Raw genomic sequence first — 23,573 nt, forward strand, 5'->3', positions numbered from 1 at the left:
ACAGATAGCGCTACCTGCTACGTTCGCAAAATACATTAAGGTGACTTCAAGGCGAATTAATATGAATGTTATTGAATGACAAATGATTATTTTTTTTTTTTTACGAAGCTTATCAAGAAAAGAAAAAGCGCATTTTTTTAACAGATGATACAATTCGATATTTCTTTGGTAAACTCGTATAATATTTACGATAGAAAATCACATGTTGCGTCCTTTTTCATGTCACAAGCGTTTGTATTTTCTGCCTACATTTTCTATGTTTTTTAATTCTTCAATCGTCGAATATGTACATATGTACATAAGACAAAAATTATTAAAGGCAAATAAAAAGGAAAAAAAAAATGATGGCATAAAAGATACGATAGAGCGATAAATATGTTATTTCGTAAGAATTCGATCTTACGACCTTATGATTTCCGAAAGAAAAAGTTTCAGAAATGTTAAAGAGATATCGCCTTGTTAAGTTATAAAAGATATTAATAAATATGTGTACTAGTTTTATAGAATAAATCAGAGACGTTAATGGTATTGCTGAAAGTAAAGAAATTTTGGCGATATATCCAGTGGACGCGCGTTCTAGCGGACCTGCGCCTGTCAAGCAGTCGCTAGCAGTCGGCAGCAGTCACGAATGGTTGACCTGTGCAGTTGACTGTGCTGGTTGACCGATCGTGCGGTATTAATCGCGCTTTTCTCCTACGCGCTTTCCAAACATTTATTCTTACTTTTCGGCACGTTAATCGTATAGGAAGTTTATCTTATAAATAAGGTGATGATTAGAATCGTGAATGGGCTAGGCTTCGCATCGGTCAGGTGAGAGACAGGTGGATGGATTGAGGAGAATCGCCAGTCGAAATACAATCTAGGGTAAGGGAGTAGCAACCTCTTGGGGCCAGGGCCAGTCACGTGACCCATATGTTTACCAAAATGGTGAACGTTCACCGTTTGGAACGTACTTCGCTATTTTATCGAGCTTCCCTCTCGTACAATGATGAGATCGAGCGAGGATACACGGCAATTCGAGTGATCTATTCATTTTTACATCAACCTTCGCAGCTGCCACTAATTTAAGTTTTGATGTCTTAATATTTTGTTACCTTGTGCTTGGTTTGGTAACGCGGAGAGTCGTGAGCGAAAGTTTGAAAGTGGACGAAAGAAACTATTGCTTTCCGTGTATTATAGAAGCAACCGTTGCTCCTACCTGAAAATGATTTTAATTATTAATGGCGATGACAACATTCTTCAACACGGTAAAATGGCTGTTTTATTTATTTTGCCATTAAGATTGTTTTACTTTCAACAGTGTGCATTGACACTTTTTAGTTTTTTTATTCTACAAGTATATTATATAATCTTAACTGGCAGAAATATATAATTTCATTGTGTTCCTTATTGTTTTTCTTCTTATCTTTTTATATGGTGAAAGAAATGATTTATTTTCATTGTTTTCTATAGGTTGTGAATGAAGTCTTAAATGGCCTAACTGGGTTTGCCAAGAATGTTTAATGTGATGTGCGATAGGTAAGCTTTTTTTTCGACTTAGTTTGAGTACTACGGACAAAAGAAATGATATTGTCTTTTTAATTAATTCATAGTTTTATCTACAGATGATCTCTGATATAGGTTAGTGCAAATGGAAAGTACATTAAAAGACGTCTAAATGACACAAAGTGTCTTAGCATAGCGCTGTGTGCTACGGCCAAGCATCGCTAAAGATGGCCACGTATCAAGTTGACTATCAGTGGTTAGTTTTATTCTGGGGCAATGACGCTTAGAAACTTTGTTTCATTGATTTGTATATTCTGATTGTATATCTTTTAGGGCTTACTCTATAATGGATTCATCCAGAATATCCACTTTCCTAATTTCAATTCTACTGATAGTCTATGGCAGTTTCCGATCCTTAAATATGGAACAGGAAGCAAAAGAAAGAGAGAAAGAAAAGCAACGTAGTGGAATGTTGAGTAATAGTAGTACTGGAAACACAGGTGGTGCTAACGGAGGAAGAATCCAAACCTTAGATACAATGCATGCTCTCTGTCTACCTCTTGGTGCTTCCATTTCTCTACTCGTCATGTTTTTCTTTTTTGATAGCATGCAAATGCTCTTAGCAATATGTACAGCCAGTAAGTTTATGAATAGTTATCTCAAAAAAAAGTCATTATCTGTTGATAGAATGATAATGCAAAAAATATACTATTTATATTTACAGTCATAGCTACAGTTGCTTTGGCATTTCTTCTACTACCCATGTGTCAATATATAATTAGACCCTGCACAGATGGAAACAAAATATCCTTTGGCATTTGTGGAAGATTTACAGGAGCGGAATTACTTTCATTTTCACTCAGTGTGAGCATAGTATGTATATGGGTACTGACAGGACACTGGTTACTCATGGATGCAATGGGCATGGGCCTTTGTGTAGCCTTCATTGCATTTGTTCGATTACCAAGTTTAAAAGTATCTACTTTGCTTTTAACTGGACTTTTGATTTATGATGTTTTCTGGGTCTTCTTTTCATCTTATATATTTAGTGCAAACGTAATGGTTAAGGTGAGTCATATATTATTCTTTTATTTTAATTATCGAATTTGCATGATTTTTACCCAATCAGAGAAATATAGATTTCTCTATCGAATAGTATAAACTTTCCAAGTGTTTTTTAAAGAGATATAATTTTAGATATTACTTTTCATAGGTAGCAACTAGACCTGCTGATAATCCAGTAAGTCTTGTCGCCAAAAGATTGCACTTAGGTGGTGTAGCTAGGGAGGCTCCAAAACTTCCTCTACCAGGAAAGCTGATGTTTCCTTCAATGCATCAAGCGGGACATTTTTCAATGCTAGGTCTTGGTGATATCGTTATGCCAGGTCTTTTACTCTGCTTTGTGTTGAGATATGATGCATATAAAAAGAGTCAGCTCTTGCCTGGTGGTTGTGAAACAGGAGTTCCACCACCACGACACTTCAACCGTATTAGTTATTTTCATTGCTCCTTAATTGGTTATTTTCTTGGTTTGCTCACTGCTACTGTAAGCTCTGAGGTGTTCAAAGCTGCACAGCCTGCCTTATTGTATCTCGTGCCCTTTACCCTTCTGCCACTACTGACAATGGCTTATCTAAAGGTACATTTTAAGTACATAATTTTTTCCATATTAAATCGCAAAATATAAGTTCGCGTATTATATATTTATATATATATATATATACACACACACACGTATATACATATATGTGTATATATACTTCAGAGTTCAATCATAATGTTTTAGGGGGATTTACGTCGGATGTGGAGTGAACCATTCATATCTCAACAACCTTCTATATACATGGAAGTTTGACAAGAGTCAAGGCTCTTGAAAAATAATAACACAAGATTCATTGTCATTTAAAATTTTTAGTTCTGGTCTTTGTCAGTATCACTTTAAGTAAGTAAGATTTTCCATACATGACACATTCAGAGTTTTTTAATATCATTGATTCATAAAAAAGCTAATACATGTTCGAAAATTAACCAGGACATTACATAGTGCACCTAAGAATTTCTCTTATAGAATTAATTTTCATGAACAAAGTAATGTTAAGAGTGGAGTACCGTTTATGCACAAGTTGTCATTTTTTTCTTTTCTTTCCTTTCTTTTTTTTATATATATTTTTTATACATTAAAATAAGAAAGAAATAATTTTTTTTAACGTATTTCCAAAATACCAGCCAATACTCGTATTTTGTCAGCATTCTTTACATATATCTTAAAGTGTTGATGTCAAGTATGAGTAGAGTATGTGTGGTAGATAATTGAGAGTAAACAATAAGTATTCTAAAATTTATTAGATACGCGAAACTATAAATATTATTATTTGGAAGAACAAATTCTACTTGCTTCTCGTTTCAGTTTTATTATTATTATTATTACTATTATTATTATTATTATTATTATTAATAATATTATTATTATTATTATTATTATTACCATCATTATCATTATTATTATTATTTCTTTTCTATTTTTACGAGAATGTATGTGCAAATTGAAAACATTGAAGTAATTGATCTGGATATAAATGGAAAATACTTAATAGTCACTCCACTCTATATTGATGCTTCAGCAGCAGAAGATTGCATAGAATATTTTTTATTTATTATTTACGGAGCATCGGATGAATTGTACGTAACACCGAATGATGATTAAACTAATATACATTTGTTTGAAAATTTAATTCGAAATTCAGTGAATATGTGTGAGTAGGTTGTGACTTTCTTTGAAATTAGGTTAGTATAGGAAAAAGCAATGTTTATGTAAATATATCATTTTCATAATTTAAAAAACTCAGAGTTCCAGTTCGCTTTGGCATTGTGAATAAGCTTAACTTATAGAATTTTTTTACTTGTTCGGTGAATAATAAAATTGAAGATGTTATTGAATTGCAAAATAATCAGTGTGAAAATAACATGATTAAAAACGAACTGTATATTTGGGTTTTTATTCCGAAGAAGTATACCCAATTTTAAAGAAAAATTAATTCTTTGAATAGCTTCCTAAGCACTTGCTATGGATAGGATACTTGAAAGACTTTATATGTTTATTTAAAGACAAGACTGAAAATAATGTGTATAAAAATCAATTTATCGAGAGATTTTTCAAGAACAAATTTTCTTTAACTTTTGCCTGCATCAATTTATAACATAGTAGGTTGACATAGTATAATACTACATAATATTACATTAATGCAGTATAATACAATATAGTATAAAACAGTATAATATAATACACAATATGCTATGACACAGTATAAACAGATCAAATAATTCGCGATTTCATACAGATTAAATAATCAGTGTTTATCAATTGAACTTACATTACGCAAAACAAATGTATATGACATAACAACTCATCTTATATTTCTTTAAAACATATATATTATATTATTACATTGTAACAAATGTTGAGAGAAAGATTTATTTGTATATCATGATTCTAGAGTATAATTTTATGTTTTCAAAATAAGCAAACTTTTGCCAAGATTGTTAAGATGCGTTTAGATCAATCGCGCTAATATACATGGTAATCGTGCAGGTCTGCAAAAACAGTTGCGAATGTTGCAAACCTTTTTAACGTAGGTTATTATTCGTGCACTTGCGTACGATATATCTGCAATATTAATAATTATATCAAGCGGTTCGGCACGCTTTCTTCTGAGCGCACCTTCATATTTTTTAACAGTACTTCCTTATGTTCGTAAAAAGTAACAATGGCAGTAAGTGATAAATTATTTTGTACAGTAGCAACATAAACCAAAAAGTATTTGATTTTCTTCCTCATATGGTAATTTACATATGTGGTTTTAAAATAAAAAGAAAAAAGAAAAATACAATGCGCGTTATTTGTTATTATGCAAATGAAATAATTAGAACAAAAAACATTTTCAATAGCATTGTGCAAATAAAAGCATTGGAAATTGTCAAGATTTATCGTAAAGATTAATTTCAGTTTCATGCTAAATGTATGTATTAGAATTAAATTACTCCCATTCTCAATCTGCTTCTTTGATGGTGTTTTAGCGATAGATCCAAAGTGTCTAGTTGTGAAAATATTTTAAATTAAATACACTTTTTGGTACATAAATTATTTAATTTTTGCGTAATATTATCCGATATTTCCCATTTTCTGTTTATCTACCTGTCCATAGCACAAAAAAGTTTTCCTTTTATCATGATATATTATACGTTATCGAAGTATGTTGTCTTCAGTCGGATCGTGTTCTCGATAGATAATTTATTTCTCTGTACGAGTATTTTTCGAACTTGATTTTTTAATACTATATATCGATAACACTTATGTGTAATACGATTAAAAAAAAAAAGAAAAAAAAATATCTATATATAAGATAAGTTTTAGATTAATCATTCAGTTGTATATATAATTAATTAATCTAAGAATATTTAAATTTACATCACGAATTTCTTCCCACTCTTGAAAGTAAGATATTATCTCTAAAGATATGTATTGAAGCATATTTTTAGATTAAATTAAGTACCATTTAAAATATATCGCGCTATCAAATATATATATATATATATGTATATATATATATATATATATATATATATATATATATATATATATATATATATATATATACATATACATATACATGAAAACGTTTCTGCAATTAGGAAGAAATCTCATGAAATTTCTTCATCCAGAAGATGCATTTATATAGTAGTATTTGTATTTCATTGTTCTCATTCTAATATTAATTTCATTCATAAATATGTTATTTTGTATAAAAGAAGAAGGAAGAAAAATCTAATATTATAAATTAAATCGATTAAATCACAACTTAGTTTACTATACATTAATGAAAAATGCGTTATCTGTAGACAAGTATTTAAATTATGTATAACGAACCACAGTTTCGTAGAAGACAGCGATATAGTTATTATTTACTATGGAACTTCGTGCAAAGTCTGAAATTTTATCGACAAAAAACTGTTCGTTATGTAAATTTAAAAAGAAAAAATATATACATATATATATATATATATATATATATATATATATATATTTATGAAAAAAGGGCGCAAAATAATTCTTCGATTTTTTTAACCCAAAGATAAACAAGAAATTAAAAAAAGAATGCATACGTATGATAGGCAAAGAAAAAACAAATATCATGTTTAATGAAAAGTTGAAAATTGAATCGCGCATTAGGAATTAAATACCGTAAGATATAATTAAAATATTAAACAAAGAAGAAAGGAATTAAGTACGCGCGCCTATTTGTCCCGTTGAAAATTTTGATTCTGATTTTGACATTCTGTGTACATCGATGTACGTTTATATATATATAAAACGATAGATAGCCATTTTCGTTTGTGGCTGTGTTTAATAAGTAATTTATTAAATGTTTATTAATGTTTATTAAACAGACTTATACGTGTATTTTCTTCACCACTACTATGCTTAGAAATGATCGTTTTCGAAGATGGTATTATTAGATCCGATAGGAACATGTAACTTATTCGATTAAAAATTCCTATATATACTTGCTATATATATTTGAGTAAATAAGTCAAAAAAGTTTCGTTGTTTCTAAAATGTAATAAACTTGCCAATTATATTCGTTATACCGTAGTATGATTTATCGTTGCATTATCCAAGTTTCGCTTTATACTCTCTAATTCTTTCATATCCGATATTGATGTTTCACACTTGTAAACAACGAGAGAATGATAAAAATGGACGGCAAACGCTACGAATACTATAAGTACTGGTATTACTATAATGGTACTGGCAGTAGCAGCGGTGAAGGAATAATCCCAAAATTTGACCCAACAAAGTATCGCTACTTCAACCAAAAATAAAAATAATCCTAAGACCGTCGAAAATGCCCAGGCCAATTCTATGAAGCCACGCATTCTTTCGTGTGGGGATTCTGTAATGAGACGCGATATTTGTAATTTACTGATAGCTTCGACGTTCGGCAAAAGATATGTGCTTATCATTAAAGCGAAGATGTGCACCGATACTAATACCGTCGTGCAAACCGCAAACATAACAAACAGCCATTCCGGTACCGCAGTTGGATCATTTATTTGTAGTTCTACCATTGCGACCTGAAGCATAAAAATATACAAATTTAGTACTATCACGGAAAATGGCTAAGAAAGACGCAATATCTTTATTATTTCGACATTTTAATATCTTCTGACTTTTTATCAATTTCTGTTTTCTTAAATTTATATTTTTTTACGATGTGTGTTATACGATTACGGTGTAAACGTCAATCTTTTTATGATGCCGGTAGGTAGAAGTTTAATCGCACAATGTTATCTTCTTTTAATGTCGATTGGAGAATGAATTTTCAATGTGAAATAATTCTCGCGCAAAAATATATAGAAGAAAGCTATGTTTGTCTTGCATAATCAGAGATCAAGCTTGAAGATCATACACGGAATTGTCGTTGATGTTGATTTAATGATTTTCAGGAAACGTTGTGTAATCGCAGGTAGACTTTGTTCGTGGTAACATTTTTCAACGATTTCTATTTTCTATGATATAAGGTAAACGAATCGAAAATCGATCGTTATGAGAGATTTGCTATGAGATCATCGTAGAAACGACAAATGAGAATGTTAAGGAAGGATAGCGATATCGATGTTTGTTCTATCCACTCGATGCAAGCTTACCATTGCGAAACCACTTAAAAGTTCGGATGTTGTCGCGGTTGCCTTTAGTTTTGCTCTGCTCATGTGCAATCTCCTCCAGGAGAGGCTTTGCGGTCCATCGTGATCATTGATCGGAGATGTAACGAGAGGCACATTCGTTTGCGAATTTTGTGGTCCGTTGCAAGCGCAACAACACGTGTTACACGGTTGTGTACTACCTCCGGGTGTTCCGATGTAATTGTTTGAGTTCGAAGGTAGATAAAAATGCGAGGGAGGAGTTCCTACGACGTTGGATCTCATGTCCAACGTGACATATTTGCTGGCTCTGTTCCTAGCTGATAATATCAATTCGCTTTGCGTCGAGCAAAGAGTGTTATTCTTCGGATTGTAAGTGGAAAAATTGGATTCGCTTATCTGATATTGATTGTGCTTCGGTAAATGCAACGCAGATGTCGAACGTTGTTGCTGCAATCCACCGTAATAAGATTTATGCGAGAGACCGTAAGGATGTCTCCAATTTGATTGAGTGATATCACTTTGCGTTGATTTATTCGATTTACCGACTATAAGTTCATCCGCGCAACTTTTCGCGCGCTTCTCGTCTTCGAAATGATCGAGACTCCCGCTTTTCGATTTAATCGATTCGATTGATTCTAAATTATCTTGCGACATGACGCTATTTTCCTTTAACTTTAAATTCTCGCACATTCATTTCGCACACTATCACTTTACCGGAAGATTTCAATTCGTAGTGAATTCGGCGCAATCCAAACGCAAACTGAGAGGATCTTTACGACTACCTCGAGCGACTAGCAGACAGATCGCTGAGGTGTATACTACGTCACGATGTACCTCTGAATCATAACAATAGTATTAATCGTTTTCAAGCTATGTCGATCGCATAATAACCGAGTAGAGCCGATCCTCCTCCTCTTCCTTTTTCGCTCTCCTCCGTTCTTATCCTTTTATCCTCGGAAATGAAAAATAAAGATCGACTACTCACTCGAATTCGATGAATTCTATAAGACGTACGTATACACAAGAAAATCCATTGCCGTTAAGATTTTACGTATCATTTTTTATATGATCCATTCAAATAGAGAGAGAAAGAGAAAAAATAACAAAGGCTATTTGTATTCCAACCAAGCCTACCTACCCCGAAGTAAATAGCACGTGTTGATAAATACATGCTCGAAGAAAATACGGCTTTATTATTTATGGAAGAAGAATTGCCTTGTCCGTAATTTATTACGAACATTCGTACGTAATCGTTCAATTTCGTGCGATGGAAGAATACATCATTTCTTAACGTCCATCATAAAGATAATAAAACATGGACGATTTTCAAATGCATCCAAAATTTTCCATTGTTAGAAAAGACTACTTATATAAGCACTTATATTTTTTCAAGAGGAATTTTCGATAGAAATTCGAATTTTCATGTTTATTGAGAACAGTGAAATTTATATGCATATACATACATACATACATACATACATACATATATATATATACACACACACAGTCACATGTGTAAATGCAAAAGGAAAGGTCTCGCATTTCCATGTAACTCGCGTTCGTTGACCTTTAATAAGCTAGCTATGCAAACAGGTCTTTCCAGGTTAATTACAAGTCTGTAATATTTTGTAATCCTTCAAAATTCCATTTCCATATCGTATTATTTTACAAAAATTTATTTTCCCATTAACTGAAAAATTTGTTTGCCACACATGAAACGAGAATTGCGTACAACTACAGTTAAATAAAAAATATAATTCACCAGTCGGATTACATGAACATCGCTCGAGTTAAACTTACACTTCACAATTTATTTGTCCTTGTGAAATTTGTTAAACGTAATATTTGATTATTTGCTCGAATGCATTTTAGCACTTTCGAAATAGAAACTTACTGCGCGTATGCATAACGTCATCAAATCATGTAACATGATACATAAAAAGTCATTAATAATCGTTATATCTACAAAAATTAATGATCATTAACGATATTGATATCTAAAAATGTGTATGTACAAAACAAAAGAAAATGAAATTTGATTCTTCGGATTAATATATTTGTGATAATTATCTATTGGCGCGAATTTTTGAATTGTAATCGACAAAATATTTGTAAATTTAGATTGGCAGCACTGGTCAGTGTAATCCGAGTCGAAACGTTGAACGTATTCGTACGTTCTAGTATCGTTGCGTGCATATATGTATGTCAAAGTAACGTAATAATCATTAGATTATTTATCTCCAGTTTTGTGAACAGTTTTTATTTTAACTGTGCGCATGCAAAGCATTAAAGTAAATGAACGTGTTTTTATTAAGAAGTATTTATTTAGAAGACGTCGTAGAAGAGAGAACGACAACAAATTGCGACTAGTTACACGATCTTTCGAGAAAAGTGAAATTTATGTACACATAGCAATGCAAACAAACGTTATACTCGGATAATAACAAAGAGGACAACATTTAAACGTCTTTCTATTGTTTTCTATAATTGTATTTTTCTTTAATGTTTAACGCTCATATAATTTGTTATTATCGATACTTTCTTACAAAGAACTGTGAAGGTTAGCGTCTCTGGGACGAAGTGGAACGTAAACTCAGACTTCCTACTAATTTTTAACCTTTTAGATTATTTTCCAATAATTATCTTTATTCAAGCTCTTATTTCGTATATATCATCGCTATAAAATTAAACTCGGAAAATAAAAGTTACAATTTTTCACTTTGTTGTTCCAAATGACAGTAAGTAACCTATCATATTGAAGGACGCCTTTAGAATAATTAATTCGTTTCATTATTCGTAAATTATAGATAGAAATATATTTTGAATTTCGTTCCTGTTCATTTATATATTTCTTATAAATTTGTGAAAATTCATAAAGTACAGATATTTATAAATTACGAATAAATGTTTCTTTTTTCTTTTTTTTTTTTTTTTTTTTATAATAGAATGCAATGGGAGGTACGCATCTACATACTCCACCATCGATATTTCAACACATGATAATACAACAAGGTACTTCTCAGCAAGTAGGTTCTTGGACACAAATGCCACAAGTATTACCTTTATCTATACCTTGGAGTGTACCGTCGGTACAACAATCCGAATTAATCAGATTTACTGGCGAACAAAATGTTACATCTAACCTTCATCAGAAAAGAAAATTAGAGACACCGGATTTACTTGACATGTAAATTTTCATTTTGATATCTTATGCTGTTTGAATAACAGATCTATATACAGATACAATAATGTGAATAATTTGTTGCACTAATATAGCAGAAAGACAAAACAACTAATAACAGAAGAAAAAATGGCTGCACACTTTCAAGATTTACATATCAGTTCTGCTTACCATTCACAAGATCCTGTACCATCTACGTCAACAGCAACTACTTCACTTGAAAAATCCAATGTAGGGATGGATATGGAAACTGCTAATGTGGTTGATACTGACAATTTAAAGAGTCCAAGATTAATTCTATCTGAAGAACTGAAACGAATACAACAGGAATCCATTCTTCCGTCGACTCTTCTATCCAAATTGTAAATCTACTACAAGATATTTAATCTGAGATATCATCTATAATCATTGATATACGAATGAATAGATACTAGAATAGTTGTAATTGTTGTTTTTTAGGGAGAGGCCCTCTATGGCATTAGTTCTTTGGGAACCACCAAGTAAACATCTTCGTATTTTACCTACAAGAGATAGTCCAACGCCGGTTCCAAATGCGTCAGATGACAATAATAATAACAACAATAACAACAATAATAGCGATGGTATACCTGATTTGAATCAAACAAGTTCATTTGAACCAATGGAATTATGAAAAACGTATTAAAATATTTCTTGCTTCTGAACAAATTGATGCATCAGAGTACATTTTTAGCTCTATAAAAAATTTTAATTAAAGTTCATTGTTGAACTCGACTATATGCAATTAATTTCTCTTGTTTAAATATACAAAAGAGTGGTATGTTTATACAATAAGATAGTTTGAGTTTCAACTACATCGTTGATTACTTATTGTGATAAAATTAGTAATGCTGTTACATGACAAGCATTATTTTTTTATCTTTGTCTCTCTGGTTCTTTCTTCTCATTATCTACACACTACATCATTTTCTACACACTTTATAATTACATATACACTTACATATTGTGGTTAATAGTTCATATTCGTTTAAGAATTTTCCATAAATTTGCGAAATGAAAAAAAATCAAAGTATGATGTGGTCTGCTTCATCTCGGCAAACGTAGTAAACATAATTCTTAATACATAGTTCCTTTGGAAATAAGTACCATTTGTTTGTTCCTTGCTTATTAATTAATTTCCATTCAGACAATTACATAAGATATAATAAAACGAGTCGAATATGAGATAAAATACGCGATAGAATTTCATGTTAGTCATTCATACGTTATAAATATTCAACTCTATTATATTTTATTCTTTGCCTTAATTTTATTATATCTATCATATTATATAATCTTTTAATAGTATTCCTATGTGCAAATATTAGTGATATAATAAATAAGTCGAAAAAAAGTGTGATCTTTTAACTCATTCGGTTGACTCAAATTTGTTGACTTAATTTGCCATACAGGAGAAATAAAAAGTTGTGTGTGTGTGTGTTTGTATGTGTAAATATATATATGTATAGTAAATATATTATATAATAGAAGTATAACAGCTACTTATAAGAGGAAGTGAAATAATGTAATAGAATAAAAAATATATCAATTCATTTGTATCTGCAAGCGAAGTAATCTACACACGATGATTGTCACTTATTAATGAACGTGGAATAATTCGCGCGCTATGAAATTTTTTTATCGAAAGTAAAAAACTTGTTGATTGTCAGTAATGTGTCTTTAATTTATGAAGTTGGTCGTGTATTTAAAACCATAATTGATCTATAACGAGACAAATGTGCTATGACTGTTAATCACCCCTAGTTTTATAACGTTTTACGATAACAACGAGTGTAGACGTAATTCTTGATAGACTTTGATGAACAAAATCTTATTTTAAAAATGAAAATTTAAACGAGGAGATAACTTTATCGAATGTTTAAAGAAATCTTATTTTTTTCAAAAGAGTCATCAAAAAATAGTGTTCCTTCAAGAATAGTTTATGTATAAAAATATGACAACGCTTCTTGTAATCCAGAATCTTCTTTTCATAAGTCAACATATGGGCGGCATTATCAAATTTGGGAGGAAATAAATGACTGACACAGTTACAAGAAAAATTACATCACGAGGAAATACATGACATCACATTATCCCCACTGCTAATCGTCGATCGATAGCAAATTGTCCTCGCTATAGCTGGTCGATGTAAATGCATGAAATTGACAAGCTATAAATGCAAACTGCTTTGCGATATTGTCCACATCTCTTTTGTTTGAGTCACGTAAATTTTCATTATAAATGTACACACATATATCCACCTCCAAGAACATTGCTTCATGTTATACAACTAAAATCTAATATATGCTAATACATGTTATTGATTCTTAATTCATTCAAGGTATGCGATATTAAGCAATAGAAATAAAACGAAAGAATGTATTTGTTATTTTAAATGTAAATGGCATATATCGTTACTAATATAAAGAACACAATATTCGATATATTTAAATTAAAACAAATCTTTATCATAATCGAAATCTTCAGCTTTTCTCAGATATATCGCAACCCTATTTTATAAATAGCAAACTGAAATAAAACTAAACATTATATCATATACATCAATATACATTACAACCATTAATTTTATTTTTATTGGTTTTCTTTCATTAAATTTTCTTTCAATTCTTCAGCATCCTCAAATAGTTCACCATTAATTGCCATTGCAATTTTCATATGTTCTAACATTGTAACATGATTGCCATCAACAACATATACTTTTACTTTGTTTTCAGTTATCTGAAAATATTTTATAGTAAATTAGTTATTATCTTTACAATCTATATAAATTTGTACAACTTACATTTTGTAGTCCATAATCATACTGTGCGTGTTGTACAGACGATAACATCGGTTTGAACAATGTTATTGGTGCTCTTATAAATGGCATTGGTTCCGGGTTATATTTTATAACTGCTTTCAATCTCGCATAAAATGAGAAAATAGCGCTTCTTTGATCCAGTTCTAAATATATTTGCTTGTATTCCGGAGATATGGCATTAAAGAATGCATTTACTTTCTCATCCCACGTTTTGCATTTTCCTAATTCAAGTACAAGCTGGAAAGTAATATTTGGGAATTAATATAATATTTGCAATCGAACAGCGCGTATCCAGACGTACCTGTTCACTATTAGTAGGTGTAAATGCGTCCATAATACCAAGCAGGATATTACTTTGCAGTTCTTCCTCTGATGACGAATACATATGTTGGTTTAGAAGTGTTTTCATTTGCTGAGGGGAACCGTCTATCAAAATTAGCTGACCATTAAATCCTCTGGCTTCTAATTTTCGTGCGAGTTCAATAGTTATAAGCGATCCGAATGAATATCCCACTAACGTAAAATTAGTTCGATCTTTAAGTTTTTCTAATAAGTGCTATAATATATAAAGTAATATATTACGTCAATGTGTAAGATTAAATAATATTCGATTTAATTAAATATTTTTTTTAGCAAGAGAGTAGATACCGGTAGAAGTGAATCAGCCATCTCTTCTACAGTTTTTAATTCATAATTTGTAGCCAGTTGGAAACAACTTGCAGGCGATTTAATTTTCGATTCTAATGTTTTGAAAATGCTACCATAGCCTTCGATTCCTGGGATGAAGAATATTTCGTCCCGACCTTCCTCCGGATTAGTTTTAAGCTGGATAATTATTTCGGAGGAAAGTTTTTCGCCAAACAATTGCATCAATATCTTTGTGCCAGCTAATATTTCTTTTGTAGTATTTTCATTACGATTTTTCTTATCTGCTTCTTTATTATTCATTTCCATAAGTTTAGCAAAGTTCAAGCTTCGAATATCTTGCGCGGTGAGATATATTTCATATTCACGCTCTAATGTCTGTTTTATTTCTACAGCCATCATAGAATCCATTCCAAGTTCAGCCAAGGAAGTGTGTTGACTGACAGTCTTCAAGTCCTTAATACCTGCGATCAAAAATTCGTACTTATAAAGAGATAAAGATCGTTAAGGTAAATACTCAGATCATAAAATTATATCAAATTATTAAATTTAGTAATAATCATAAAAAAAATAATAATGCATCAAAGATTAACACGGAAATATTAATTTATAAAACATACGCACGCCATATTACAAATAGGAACATCATAATAGATATAAAATAATACGTAATTTAGTCGAAGCCCGTCACGAATTATTACAAAATTATAAAGCGATAGACGTTTGTGACGACAATAAAAAAAAGAAATAATAAAATAATAATAATATGAATTAGATGAAACTTACCCATAATGTTTAAGATAGTATCTACAACATTATCTGCACTATTGCTATCCGATCGTTTTTCAGCGACTACCATACTAGCAACTATAGGTTTATCCTGTAGCAAAAATCTATTAAGTTCTTGTAAACATGATGTTATTCTTTGTTGTAGGGTACCACCGATAACAAGTTCCTGATCGGTATTCTGCATGTCCGCAATAAGGCCGACGTCTCCAATCGCTCCCCATTGAATAGCTAATCCAGGTAAACCTTCTTCTACTCTTTTCTCGCATATTCTTTCCATAATGGAATTAGCCATACCGTAATTCGTTTGCCCAACATTTCCTCTTCCGCACGAGACAGAAGAAAAAACTACAAAGTGTCGAAGATCCGGACAAAGTTTTCTAGTTATCTCATCTAAACATTTCGTGGCCCAAGCTTTTCCTTTGAAAGATTCTTCAAAAGTTTCTGGTGTTTGATTTCTACAAATACCGTCTTTCAAAGAAACCGCAAGATTAAATATACCATCGACGGGACCTTTATCTATCGCTGTTTTCACTATAATCTCGCAGTCTTCTCGTTTAGCCGCATTGAGACCGACAAGGATTTTAATATTTACGCCATATGATTCCCATATTTTGATTCTCATGCGTTGATAACCATTCTTTATACCGTTTCGCGAAGTAATGACAATATTTTGAGCATTTCGAAGAATCAACCAATCGATTAACTCTAAACCAAAACCTCCCAAGCCACCAAGAATTATATAACTTTTGTCCGGAAAACATGTGTAAAAAGGTTCAGCCAACATGGGTGTATCCAATGGTTCATCCTCTTCGCGGATCTTTATGAGTACCTATGACATTTAAAACGGATTTCAAATTATAATTCAGAATAGTTCAAGCAAAAGCATATTCAAACAACTAACGTCAACTTACCTTGCCAATATGTTTTCCAGCAGCCATGAATCGAAATACTGTCTCTATTTGATCTTTGCCAAAGACAGTTCTAATAATTGGTTTGACACCATTCTCCTTAATAAGTCTATTTAATATCGAACTGATCTCCATTTGAATTTTGCTACTCGTATTTATAATTTTATCTAACATAATGGCATGAAAACTGATCCCCTTTGCAAAGAATTCCATATTTAACGAATTATTTGCGACTATGTCAAACTTTCCGATTTCTAAAAATCGTCCTCCATAGGCCAAACAACGCAGAGATGCTAAAAGTTTTTCTTCCGATAAAGAATTTAAAACTATATCCACACCTGCACCATTGGTTTGTTGCAAAATTAATTGCTCGAAGCTAGTATCTCGAGAATTTCCAATATGATTATCATCGATACTGGGAAATGTTTCTTTAATGAATTTACGCTTTTCTGGTGTACCGACAGTAGTAAATACTTCACAACCTTCGTGAAGAGCTAAGTTAATCGCGGCTTGACCAACACCACCAGTACCGGCATGAATAAGTACTTTGTCGCCCTTCTTAATTTTCCCATTCATATAAAGGGCAACGATACTTGTGCAATATACACATGGTATTGTCGCTGCATCCTCTAAACTCCAATTTTCAGGTATGACCCACGAAAAAAATTCACTCATGCGGATAAAATTTGATAGACACCTGAAAAAAATGTCATTTATTTCATTTTCCTTTATTTTCTATTGTTTTATATACGAGATTAAATATATATCTTATAATTTTTAATCAGAGTTCACCTGTTTGTATAAACTCCCATAATTCGGAGACCATTGGTACTGATTCCGCTATATTCAAATCCGAGTACGTAATCTAATTCTTTTCTGTCTTGCATTATTACTTCTGGTGCTATTTTACCCGTTGCTAACATCACATCTTTAAAATTTAACGATGCATAATGAATGCGAACAAAATTTGCATTTTCATAGTTCTTCTTAATTGGCCCTTCAACCCAATGTAGCGAACTTAAATCTCCGCGTGACTGTTAAGAAATATTATTGTATTGCTTCGTGATATGTTTTGATAATTCGATGAAATGTCTTCACATACCGATTGAGTGATTAAGGCATGGTAGCTGGGTCTGGGCCCGGAAAGTGAAAGTAATTCATGTCTATACGATCCCCAAATGTTCCCTGGTCGTAAAACATTGATAATAAGATCCATTTCGAGCTGTTCGGAATAAAAGGGTAATTCTAAAGAAAATTTCGGGGCTTTGAGATCTTGAATTAAAACAGCACGGAAGATTTCACCACCAGGTTCTTTTTGTAAACAATTAATGAATCCTAAGAGACCAGACTCAAAGTTTCCTTCCTCAACGAGTATAACTCTCGTATTACTGATATTCCGTTCTGTTTCATTGGCAAGTATTGTTTGGACTTGTTGTAACCAGTTAAATTCATTGCTATTGACATTAATAAACAAAGTATTCTTGGAAATTTTCTTTATCTTCCTTAATAATATCCAGGATTCCTCGGATGTATGTTTCTCCAAAACTATATTTAATTTAAATTTGTTTAATATGGATAAATCCATTGGTGTATTTATTTTTTCACGCGATAAAATAAAACCTCCGTCTACTGTAGATTTTAAAAGTACTTTTAAATTATCCATTTTTTCTTTGCTTAACAAATCACATCCAACTGCTAACACCGCGGTATCATCTATATGTATCTTTTTCGATTCTGAAACTGTGATATCTTTAGGAATAGTTCCTTCGGCAAATTTGTCTGGTGGTACAAATACATTAACGTTTCCTTGAATCAAAGGCAAATTGCCTAGAATATTTAAAAAAAACGGAGAAGCAAGCTTCTCTGCAGATATATTATCATTATCCTCAATGAGTTCTATTGTTTTCACCTTAATGATCGGTATATTCTCAAGAGTAATATGCATAGATAACGTTAATACTTCACGTAATGAGATTTCCTTTTTATCACGATGAGCAATGAACTTATGTTCTTCGATTACTGGATCAGCGATAGGTTTTTTTCGAGCAATTGCACTAGCTCTAATACTATACATTTCCACACCCCCCGCTACAATCACGTCAAGATCTTTATATAATCGTACAGATATATCTGAAATAAGAAAATTGTAGCATTATGTATGAGTAAAGGGATTCGGTATATATATTGTCAATAATAATTATATTGACAATAAATATTTTTTAATTACATAATAAATATTTTGAATTACATTGTTCATCGGTCGGCAAATTTCGAAGATATTGTTGATGAGCTTTAGTATCTATTACCACTTTTCGAATTCCAATCGGCACAAATAAACCTCTAGTATCTAAACTGAGAATTTTCATCTGTAATATGTTATCCATGAACGCTGTCCAATTTTTCTTCCATTCAATATGTCCTTTATTTCCCGAAACTGACGCACTTCGCATACTTTGGAAGAGGCCGCTATATTGGTAACCACGTAATTTCAACTCTTTGTAGATATCTTTCGCGTCTAATTCTTCTTTCTCGTTGTCGAAATTTTTGTTGATCACATCAAGGGGTACTTTTTCTTTCGATAAGTTTGTTACAACACGGATCACCCCGGTAACAATAGCAGCACCCCCTTCGATCACTTCGAAATTACCGGTGCCTATTTATTTGTAAGTCGATATATATCAAATTATCAAGATATTTTCATATATGAAAAATAGTTTACACGCGATACGAAGTAATTACCTTTTTGAATCATGATGATCATTTCAACTTTGCCTTCTTTGGGAATGGTGGTAGCTCGATTAAACTTTATATTTTTAATAACGACGGACACTTCCATGTACAACTTCCCTATCATCATACCCAAAGTTTCCCAAACCAAACATAAATATCCTGTTGCGGGAAACAAATTTCTGCCATCGATTACATGACCACTTATGAACTCGAAATCTTCATCGATGATTGATATTTCAACCATTCGTTCTCCGGAAACAATTTTCTCTTGCATTTTGTAAGATGCTACGAACCAGTCATCCGAATGTTCCCATCTAAACACATTATAATATTGAACTTCTACATTACATTCAAAGACAAAAAACTTTAAAATTATTAGTTCTTTTTGTTTTCTATATCCTCGTAATTCTTACCTAACGAGCGGAGATATCATTGGAGTACCTCGACTAACCGGATATTCTACGGGCGGATATAATTTAGCAAGATCAAGTTGTAAACCAGCATTATACAGCTTTCCTAATCCTTGCAAAAAAACTTCTACGTTCTCTTTATGATCTCGTTGAATTAATGTAATATTCGTTACTGTTGGTTGCAATGATTTTTTTAAAATCGCTTGTAATAAACCGTGCGGTGCAATTTCAACGGTAATAGCATTGTCAGGAACAAGGTCTAAGATTTCCTCAAAAAGTACGGGTTTCAGCAAATTATTCGTATGATACTCGGCTGACGAAAATTGTGCGGCTGATGTCGACCATTCGATACGTGGTACCGATGTACTAAGCCATTTTTCACTTCGAGGCCTTGCCACTGGTATCACTTCTTTCAAATATGCCAAAAGTTTCGATCCGGCTGCTGCGATGTAACGGCTATTACAAGGCATATTATTGCACGATATCTCTTTCGCAAGAATGTTGTTTGCCTGTCAAACATGAATATATTATATGAGCTAATTAAAAAAAATCATTCTAATCAATATTGTTATCGGAGAGATCCTAATTGACCTCAAACGAACCTGCAATTTTTCAACGAATGCGTTTATAGATTCTGCCGGTCCGCTAATAATTGAACTTTCAGGTCCGTTGTGACATTCGACGTTGATGTCAGCAGGACATAAATCTTTTATATCTTTATAACTAATTTCTACCATGGCCATAGAATTACGAGATACTTTTGTTTGTATCAATCCTCGCGAATACGCTGCCAATATCATTTCCTCCGTAGTTAAACATCCATCTGCGTATGCACAACCAAGTTCGCCAACGGAATGTCCAATTATGTAGTCTGGTATTACGCCCACAGAAGTTAAAAGATTTACCAAGCCGATCTATACAATTTTATTTCATTTTATCAGGTCTTATCGAACAAATGCAAACCTCGTAAATAGTAAAATATTTGTCAAATTTACTTGAATCGCAGCAATGCCGACGAACGAGTGCAAGATATTGTCAAACATATTATTATCTTTTTTAGTTAATATCTCATAAATATTGAGTTTACGGGGTTTTAAAACAGCATCGCATTTCTCTATTGCTTTGGCAAATATAGGGAATCTCATCAGAGCTTGACCTAATAAATTTCAAATTCCGTTTAATCGTCGCAATAAACATTATTTTCATAGATTTTCAATGTTTACGAAGAAACGTTACAACAAAAATGTTCATACCCATTCCAGGCCATTGCGATCCCAATCCAGAAAAGACGAACCATATTGGTTTTTTGATACTAGAATAATTTTCAATCTCCCTTATTTTCTTGTCAGATTTTTTAACGCCTGTTATCGTGTATCCTCGATACAAATGACCTGATATTTCTTTAAGATGAATATCATGAAAAAGACGAATAAATTCAACGTCTACTGGTCGATTATCGATCTATGGAAAAAAATGTTGAAATTGTATTTATATGATTCTAACAAACAATATCTTTGTTTCTTTTATTAAAAAGAAATTGGATTAAATTCTACATACATCATTTAATATGGTTACTACTGCTTCTTCGGTACGTCCAGAAATAACTACAAGTCTAGGCAAATCATCATTTGGTAAACTTTTATTGACCTTTGTTTTCGGGTTTGATTGGAGTAAAACGTGAGCATTAGCACCACCAAAGCCGAAAGAATTTATGCCTATGTATTTGCTATCTAATGGAGTCACTTCGGTAACGACTTTGATTCGCCCTTCTGTAAAACACTTTACGTCTTCGCGTGGCCGATTAAAGTTAATATTTGGAGGTATTAGACCAGACTCCATCGAAATTATCGCCTGTAAAATATCGAAGATAGGAATAATAATAATAATAATAATAATAATAATAATAATAATAATAATAATAATAATAATAATAAATTCTTTCGTCTTACGCTTCAAACAATATTTACCTTGGCAATAGCACAAACTCCACTGGCTGGTTCGGTATGACCCAAGTTTCCTTTAATAGAACCAATTTTAAGAGGACTAGTTCTGCCTTTAGTGAAGACGCGATCTACAGCGTTTAATTCTTCAGGATCACCAACTCTCGTTCCGGTACCATGAGCCTCGATGTAATGAATAGAAGTCGTTGGTATACCGCATTCTTCATAAAATTCTTTAAGAAGAGTACTCTGCATTTCGCTAGATGGAAACGTTATTCCCTCTTCTTTATAACCATCGCAATTTGTTTTCGCATGAAAAACCGTAGCATAGATTCTCTTAGCATCTTTTGCTTTTTGCAAAAATGCTATAGCCACGGTTTCACTACGCGTGTAACCAGATGCATCCGCATCGAAACACTTGCAACGACCATCCTGAGATAAGACCCCTGTTAAAGAGATGCATGATCGAATAATTGTATAATATTTTCACATTGATAATTTTCTAAGAGAAAGAATACATTCTTTAAACGAGTTGACACAATTAATACCTAAACGGCTAAATTGCAGAGTCACGTATGGATGAAGGCAAAGATTTGATCCACCGACGATAGCGTAATCGCATTGTCCGATACGTATAGCTCTATAAGCGTGTTCCATCGCATAAAGACTTGAACTGCACGCTGTATCGACGGTATATGATGGTCCAGTTACACCCAACCAATATGAAATTTTGTTGGCCAACATACCTCTGCTACAGCCCGTGACACCAAATCCACTTATCTGAAGTTAAAGAGATATTTTTCGTTTCATCCATTCACATAAATAATCTTGTCTATCTGATCTATAATTGTTGATCTATCTCATTTCGCCTACTTCGAGTTTGTCGTAGTACCAAGTTTTCTCGGTTTCGGAAAAACATGAACCTATGAATACACCTGTCCTCGTTCCACGCATGTCGTCTGGATTAATTCCAGCATCTACGATAGCTTCGTAAGTATGTTCGAGCAACATTCTGCACATAGGATCCATTGTATGGGCTTGCTTAAAATGAATTCCAAAATACGATGCATCGAATTTCTGAATGTTATCAATTTTGCCACTCCGTGCTGGAATTTCTGGGTGTTCTTATGAAATAAAAGAATAGAAAAATAGTTTAATATGACTTTAACTAACTTATTCTGTTAAATAAAACAAATCATGTATGTAAATTCGATACCTAGTTTCCAACGACGACTGTCTTCCGTGATACAATCTTTGAAGTTAAAGATATTTTCTTTCAATATCTCTACATTATCAGATTCTGGAAATCTACCAGCGAATCCAGAAATAACGACTTCTTCGCCTGGTTCTGGATAAGCATATTTGAAAAATCTATACGATTCTTCTGGTACATTATACTCGCTCATGATGTTTCTTGTTTCTCTACGTCAAAATAAAATATAAAAATTTGAAATGAAACTGAAACAAACTGAAACGAAGTATACCTTTACAATTACTAAAATTGTCAGCGATGCATTTCCTTTTATAACAATGGTATATCCCCACCAAGAAATTCGTTATACTATGCAATTATACTCACGCATTTTTGAGAATTTGTACTAAACTTATGCAAATGAAAATCAATTTAAAAGTGACCTGGGACCGCCTTTCTTTCCTCTATTCCAATTAGATAATCGAATACATTGTGTGACATTATGTACTTTGATCGGACTTTTTTTAATATTCGAAATATTAAACTTGTACCTAGATGAATAAAGATCGGATTTATATCAAATTTATTACAATTAAATCAAAAAGATTTTGTTTGATTCATTATAAAATCCGATTACTTATACTAATGTTTATACTAATATAATTATGAATTCAAATGATGTAAATTAAACAGTATAAATTATTATCAACGTAACAGCGTTTTTCAAAGCGTTTTCAAAAAAATGTCATGTT

At 32.2% G+C, this 23,573-nt stretch overlaps 4 protein-coding genes across 8 annotated transcripts; 2 read left to right on the plus strand and 2 right to left on the minus strand.

Annotated features, from left to right (window-relative positions):
* The first annotated feature begins 544 nt into the window (after positions 1–544).
* On the plus strand, positions 545–6,931 carry LOC127063718 (signal peptide peptidase-like 3). 3 transcript variants are annotated; one of them, XM_050993806.1, is made up of 7 exons: positions 545–1,247; positions 1,453–1,518; positions 1,621–1,741; positions 1,819–2,123; positions 2,210–2,553; positions 2,699–3,124; positions 3,272–6,931. In XM_050993806.1, exons 3-7 carry the CDS (start codon positions 1,713–1,715, stop codon positions 3,338–3,340), a joined length of 1,173 nt encoding a protein of 390 aa, XP_050849763.1. In that variant the 5' UTR covers positions 545–1,247; positions 1,453–1,518; positions 1,621–1,712; the 3' UTR covers positions 3,341–6,931. The 3 variants fall into 3 exon arrangements, with proteins under 3 accessions (XP_050849763.1, XP_050849762.1, XP_050849761.1); XM_050993805.1 differs by having other exon boundaries at positions 546–1,247; positions 1,593–1,741; XM_050993804.1 differs by having other exon boundaries at positions 546–1,247; positions 1,605–1,741.
* Positions 5,772–9,160, minus strand: LOC127063717 (protein orai-2-like). Its single transcript, XM_050993803.1, has 2 exons — positions 8,191–9,160; positions 5,772–7,617 (listed from the first exon to the last, which is right to left on the minus strand). Exons 1-2 carry the CDS (start codon positions 8,875–8,877, stop codon positions 7,126–7,128), a joined length of 1,179 nt encoding a protein of 392 aa, XP_050849760.1. The 5' UTR covers positions 8,878–9,160; the 3' UTR covers positions 5,772–7,125.
* Positions 8,425–13,055, plus strand: LOC127063723 (peroxisomal biogenesis factor 6-like). 3 transcript variants are annotated; one of them, XM_050993816.1, is made up of 4 exons: positions 8,425–8,556; positions 11,133–11,374; positions 11,464–11,730; positions 11,828–13,055. In XM_050993816.1, exons 2-4 carry the CDS (start codon positions 11,139–11,141, stop codon positions 12,018–12,020), a joined length of 696 nt encoding a protein of 231 aa, XP_050849773.1. In that variant the 5' UTR covers positions 8,425–8,556; positions 11,133–11,138; the 3' UTR covers positions 12,021–13,055. The 3 variants fall into 3 exon arrangements, with proteins under 3 accessions (XP_050849773.1, XP_050849772.1, XP_050849771.1); XM_050993815.1 differs by lacking the exon at positions 8,425–8,556 and adding an exon at positions 10,328–10,925; XM_050993814.1 differs by lacking the exon at positions 8,425–8,556 and adding an exon at positions 10,332–10,478.
* A 148-nt stretch (positions 13,056–13,203) lies between these two features.
* On the minus strand, positions 13,204–23,524 carry LOC127063701 (fatty acid synthase-like). Its single transcript, XM_050993754.1, has 19 exons — positions 22,846–23,524; positions 22,503–22,753; positions 22,178–22,409; positions 21,657–22,075; positions 21,247–21,540; positions 20,943–21,150; positions 20,685–20,845; positions 20,292–20,603; positions 19,693–20,198; positions 19,289–19,593; positions 18,798–19,202; positions 17,652–18,679; positions 17,342–17,583; positions 16,553–17,246; positions 15,639–16,470; positions 14,856–15,316; positions 14,509–14,763; positions 14,190–14,444; positions 13,204–14,125 (listed from the first exon to the last, which is right to left on the minus strand). The coding sequence occupies exons 1-19, from the start codon at positions 23,033–23,035 to the stop codon at positions 13,979–13,981; spliced, it is 7,197 nt and encodes a 2,398-aa protein (XP_050849711.1). The 5' UTR covers positions 23,036–23,524; the 3' UTR covers positions 13,204–13,978.
* Positions 23,525–23,573: the final 49 nt, after the last annotated feature.

Source organism: Vespula vulgaris, chromosome 5 (genome assembly GCF_905475345.1).
Source record: "Vespula vulgaris chromosome 5, iyVesVulg1.1, whole genome shotgun sequence".
In the NCBI taxonomy this organism is placed as follows: Eukaryota; Metazoa; Arthropoda; class Insecta; order Hymenoptera; family Vespidae; genus Vespula; species Vespula vulgaris.